Raw genomic sequence first — 6,000 nt, forward strand, 5'->3', positions numbered from 1 at the left:
TCCATTTACTTACAATGCCCCTGCCCAATTTTTGCCTCCTTCTTTGACTGTGGGAGAACATTGGCTGGGGGGATGGAAGGCACTGGAGCAGGCAGGGAGAGAGAAGTCATTGAGATTAGAGGTGGGGATGGTAGATGGGCTTTGGGCTTGAGGCTGGGGCTTGAGAGAGGGAGAAAGACTGTGGAAAAGCCAAGGCCTTTGTACAGATGAGGAGACAGAATACCACTGTGAGGGAGTTGGGAGGGAGGGCAGGCCACAGGAGGTAAGGTAGAGAAGGCCCTTTTGAGAAGGCCAACTTGGAGCTAAGGAGAGAGGCTGTGGGGAAAGGAAAAGTATTCGAGTGGGGGCAAGAAATATTTGGAGAAGGAACTGAGAAAGACTTTCAGCAAGGAGAGTGAGGCAGCAAGACCACGGAGTAAAATGAAGGAAAAGAAGACTTTGGGGAAGAGGGAGACAGTGCCTTTGAGTGGAGAAGGAGGAGAAACCTGTGAGTGGGGAGATGCGGGGGGAGGCTTTGGAGGGCTGAAAGAGGCATCTAAGAGGACAGTGAGTGAAGAAGGCCTGGAGGAGGGTAAATGAAGAGGCAAAAGAAGTATTTTGACTGAGGGAAGGAAGGGCTTTGTGAAGGTAAGTTAGAGAGAGGACAATGTGAATGAAGGTATTTTCAAAGGGAGGGGAGGGAGGGAAGACCTTGTGTGAGAGAAGTAAAGGGCTTTGTGAGACAAAGAAGACCAGCTTCTGAATGAGGGAAGAGGAGGCCTGTAAGGTGAGCCAAGAAAAGTCTGTGGGGAGGTGAAGAATGAAAGGACCTTGATTGAAAGTTGAGAAGAATTTTTGAGCTATAATGATGGAGGGAAGACATTTGTGAACTGCGGTGATGAAGAGAAAGCTTTTAGGAGTGTAAGGAAAGAAAAGAACTTCCTTAAGGAAAAGGGTGAAAGAGGGAAGTCAATTATGAGAGTAAAGGAGGCAGAGGAGGCCACCATAAAAGAAGGGAAGGCCTTGGTATGGGGAAGTGAGCAAGGAAAGGTCTCTGTGAAGGGAGGTGACGGAGAAAGGAATTTGAGAGGTGAGGTGAGGGGGGTTAGTAAGATGAGGTTAGAGGTGGAAGAGCTTTAAGGGAGGGTAAAATGGAGGCTAGTACTTTGATTTTTGCATGTTGATCTTGTACCCTGCAGCTCTGCTGAATTTTGCAAGATCAACATGAAAAAATCAATTGTGCTTCTATACACCAGCAATGAACAATCCAAAAAGGAAATTAAGAAAACAATTCCGTTTACAGCAGCATTCAAAAGAACAAAATATCTAGGAATAAAATGTACCCAATGAGGTTAAAGACTTGTACCCTGAAAACGACAAAACATCGCTGAAGACATCTCATTTTTATGGGTTGAAAGACTTAATATTGTTAAGATGGCAAGACTGCCCAAAGTGATCTACAGATTCGTAGCAATCCCTATCAAAACTTCAGTGGCCTTGGGAATGCAAGCTGGTGCAGCCACTCTGGAAAACAGTATGGAGGTTCCTCAAAAAACTAAAAATAGAACTACCCTACGACCCAGCAATTGCACTACTAGGTATTTATCCAATGGATACAGGTGTGCTGTTTCAAAGGGACACATGCACCCCCATGTTTATGGCAGCACTACCAACAATAGCCAAAGTATGGAAAGAGCCCAAATGTCCATGGATGGATGAATGGATAAAGAAGATGTGGTATATATACACAATGGAGTACTACTCGGCAATCAAAAAGAATGAAATCTTGCCATTTGCAACTACATGGATGGAACTGGAGGGTATTATGCTAAGCGAAATAATTCAGTCAGAGAAAGACAAATATTGTATGACTTCACTCATATGAGGACTTTAAGATCCAAAACAGATGAACATAAGGGAAGGGAAACAAAAATAATCTAAAAACAGGGAGGGGGACAACACATAACAGACTCTTAAATATGGAGAACAAACAGAGGGTTCCTGGAGGGGGTGTGGGAGGGGGGATGGGCTAAATGGGTCAGGGGCATTAAGGAATCTACTCCTGAAATCATTGTTGCACTAGATGCTAACTAATTTGGATGTATAAAAAAATTAAAAGAAAAACAAACTTCAGTGGCTTTTTTGCATAAATGGAAAAGCTGATCCTTAAAGTCACATGGAATTACAAGGGGCCTTGAATGCTCAAAACATGAGGAATAAAAGACAGAATTGGGGAACTCACATGTCCCAATTTCTCAACTTGCTACAAAGCTATAGTAATCAAAAGAGGATGATACTGGCATAGGGATAGATACACAGACCAGTAGAATAAAACTTAAGAGTCCAGAAATAAACCCATAAATCTATGGTCAACTGATTTTCAACAAGGGTGGCAAGACCATTCAACGGGGAATGACCAGTCTCTTCAACAAATGGTGCCGAGACAGCTGGATATCCACATATAGAAAGAATGATGCTGGGCCCCTAACACACACCATATACAAAAATTAATTCAAAATGGATCCACAACCTACATAGAAGGGCTAGAACCACAAAACTCTTTAAAGAAATCATAGAAATAAATCTTTATGACTTTCTATTTGGCAATGGATTCTTAGATATGACACCAAAAGCACAAGTGACAAAATAATTTAAAAAAACAAATAAATTGGACTTCCTCAAAATTAGAAACTTTTGTCCACCAAAACAAACAAACAAACAAACAAACAAACACATTAACAAGAAAGTAAAAAGCCAACCTACAGAGTGGGAGAAAATATTTCCAATTCACATATCCGGAATATATAAAGAACTCTTACACTCAATAACAAAACCACAAACAATCCAGTTAAAAATGGCCAAAGAACACGAACAGACATTTCTCCAAACATACAAATGTCTAAAAGCACATGAAAAGATGCTCAGTATCATTAGTCTTTACAGGAATACTAACGAAATCCATAGTAAGATATCACTTATACAGACCAGGACGGTGATAACCAAAGAGGGGGAGGATAACAAATGCTGGTGAACTTGGGACCCTCGCACATCGTTCGTGGGCACGTAAAACGGTTCAATCGCTTTGTAGAACAGTTTAGGACTCCCTCAAAGAATTCAACACGGGATTCCCATATGCCCCGGCAATTTTACTCCCAGGGGCAGGCCCAAGAGAACTGGTACCGCGAAACCTTGTACGGGGACATCCGCGGCACTGTTAGCCACCACAGCCAACACCTGGAAGTGAGCCAAACGCCCACCAAGTGAGAAACGGAGACACGAAATGCGAAATATTCACACAACAGAATATCATTCGGCCACTGAACAGAAAGAAGGGGCGACGCCTGCTCGCACGGGCGTAAATCTCGAGAACGCGACGCGAAGTGGGATGAGCTGGGTCCAGGACACGGGTTCCGTGTTCCGTGGGTACGACCCGTCCCACCGAAGGTACACGCGCAGACGCGGCCAGCCAGGGCGGCGGCCGGGGGGCCGGGGGGCCGGGGGGCCGGGGGGTGAGGGGACCTGCGGGGGCGGGGGGGACTCACAGGTGCTCACGTAGTAGCACAGCCCGAGCAGCAGGGCGCACGAGGCGAGCAAGAGCAGCCCGAGGCACCGGTGGACCCATATCTTCAGCAGACAGCGGCGCGTCTCGGCCCCGAAGGCGCGCAGGGACGCCCGCCAGCCCGCCCGAGGCTTGGCCGTCGCGCCACCCTCGCGCCCGGGGACGCTGCCTCCCGGGTGCGACTTGTCGGCCGGGGTCTCCCCGGTGCACCCCGCGTCGCAGCTTATCACCGTGGAGTGAGGCCCCTTCAGCGAGCCGATCTTCGACCTGGTCCTCTTCCGCAACGACCTCCTGTCGGAAGGCATGGCTCCGGACGGCAGCCTCGCAGAGACGACGCCTCACGACGGCAGGTCCGTCTCCCACAAGCCCCCGGGCGGTGGCGCTTGCGCGGCACCCCCTCGGCCGCGCGTGCCCACCGTCGTCCCCAGGCCCCGCCCCTTTCGGACGGTTATGGGCGGGGCGGGGGTGGTGCCTGGGGCCCTCCCCCAATCAAGGCCCGGGCCGCTAGCGCTTGTGGAACGTCGTCGAAGGAACGAACGAATGGGGCCCGAGGCCCGTGCCGCGTACGAGTCGGCTCGTCCCAGACTGCACAACGCCTCGCGAGAACCCGACTCCAGCCTTGGCTGCTGGTTGTCCCTCAGGTTCAGTCCCTGTGACGCGCTGTGGGCTCTGCGATCCCTACAGTTAGTCCCCGCGGGGCTCAAGACGGTAGCCACTAGCCACATGTGGCCGTTTAAATGTAAATTCTAATTCATTAACATTAAACCGAACAGGGGGGCCGGGGTAGCTCAGGTCCTGATCTCACGGGTTGGTGAGCTCGAGCCCTGCCTCTGCACTGACAGCGGGGAGCCTGCTTGGGATGCTCTCTCCCCTCCCTCTCTGTCCCTCCCCCATGCGTGTGTGCACTAAACCTTTTAAAAAATAATTTGTTTGTTGTTTTTGCTTTAACTTTTTATAACTTGTTAGTGTTTATTTCTGAGAGAGAGAGAGAGAGAGGATCCGAAGCGGGCTATGTGCTGTTAGCCCAGAGCCAGACGTGGGACTCGAACTCACAAACTGTGAGATCATGACCTGAACTGAAGTCCGGCGCTTAACTGAACCACCCAGGCTCCCCCCAAAATAAAATTTCTTTAAGAAAAGTGGAATAGGGGCGCCTGGGTGGTTCAGTCGGTGAAGCGTCCGACTTCAGCTCAGGTCGTGATCTCGCGGTCCGTGAGTTCGAGCCCCGCATCAGGCTCTGGGCTGACAGCTCAGAGCCTGGAGCCTGCTTCGGATTCTGCGTCTCCGTCTCTCAATGACCCTCCCCTGTTCATGCTCTGTCTCTCTCTGTCTCAAAAGTAAACATTAAAAAAATTTAAAAAAATAAAAGTGGAATTAAGAAACCAGTTCCTCAGTCACACACGTATCAAGTGCTCAGTAACCACACGTAGCTCCTAGTGACCATATTGGACAGTGCCAATATGGAGCATTCCTTTCATGGCAGAAAGCTGGACTGGCAGAGCCGGCTGTGCGTAGCGACTATAGGGAACATGGTAGACATTCCATAGGCTGTTGCACTGTAGTAGGAGCTTCTACGTGGGACAAAATGATATTTGCCTTCAGAGACTTTAAGGTTTAGTTACAAATAAATGGAACAGGACAAAATGAGAACAAAGACTGTGTGAGGAACACTAAAGAGTGCCTCAGAGCACTTAGATTTTATTCCCATCATTTGCCACCAATGAATTGGGCGGCCCTCAGTGCCTTCCTGCTGGGCCTCGGTGCTGCAATGTGCAAATGAGAGAGTTAGCATGGTCTCTAAGCCCCCGTCTGCCTCAGGTTCAGCCTAAAATCTCAGCCTCAGGCAAGATCCCAGTGGCTTGCAAGGTTTCGGTCCCCCTGCAAAAGGACCATGTAGCTGAGGCTGGTACCTGTTAGCTTACCTCATTCGAGTTTTCAAGGGATGTGAAAACTGCCCCTCTCAACTGCATTTCCACCCTTATTCTTACAATATTTTACTTGGGCTTTCCAAATGGTTTTCTACGGATTTTATTCTATTGTTCTTACTGTTCTCTCCAATGTTAATAGGCATTCTATACGGGGAAAGAGGGAGGAAGGTTTCTTTTTTTTTTTTTTTCAACGTTTATTTATTTTTGAGACAGAGAGAGACAGAGCATGAACAGGGGAGGGGCAGAGAGAGAGGGAGACACAGAATCGGAAACAGGCTCCAGGCTCTGAGCCGTCAGCCCAGAGCCTGACGCGGGGCTCGAACTCACGGACCGCGAGATCGTGACCTGGCCGAAGTCGGACGCTTAACCGACTGCGCCACCCAGGCGCCCCGGGAGGAAGGTTTCTATGCAAATAATTCTTGAAACTTAGCCTGCTCCACCCCACCCCCACATCCACGAGCGACTTCTAAGGCTCTTTAGTTTATTAAAGGATCTGACAGGAAAAGAACCTGCTTTTCCTTCCTTGTATTTCTT

At 48.8% G+C, this 6,000-nt stretch overlaps 1 protein-coding gene across 1 annotated transcript in view; it reads right to left on the reverse strand.

Annotated features, from left to right (window-relative positions):
- Positions 1 to 3,843, reverse strand: part of FMR1NB (FMR1 neighbor) — a 95,315-nt gene extending 91,472 nt beyond the window's left edge. Inside the window, exon 1 of the mRNA XM_047098308.1 lies at positions 3,522 to 3,843. Within this exon, the coding sequence (XP_046954264.1) occupies positions 3,522 to 3,843 (322 nt within the window). The remainder of the gene's footprint in view (positions 1 to 3,521) is intronic.
- Between the last annotated feature and the right edge of the window lie 2,157 nt (positions 3,844 to 6,000).

The sequence above is a fragment of the Lynx rufus genome, unplaced genomic scaffold, assembly GCF_022079265.1.
Source record: "Lynx rufus isolate CCGP_SWC_20201006 ecotype Redwood Valley unplaced genomic scaffold, mLynRuf1.p SCAF_46, whole genome shotgun sequence".
Classification (NCBI taxonomy): domain Eukaryota; kingdom Metazoa; phylum Chordata; class Mammalia; order Carnivora; family Felidae; genus Lynx; species Lynx rufus.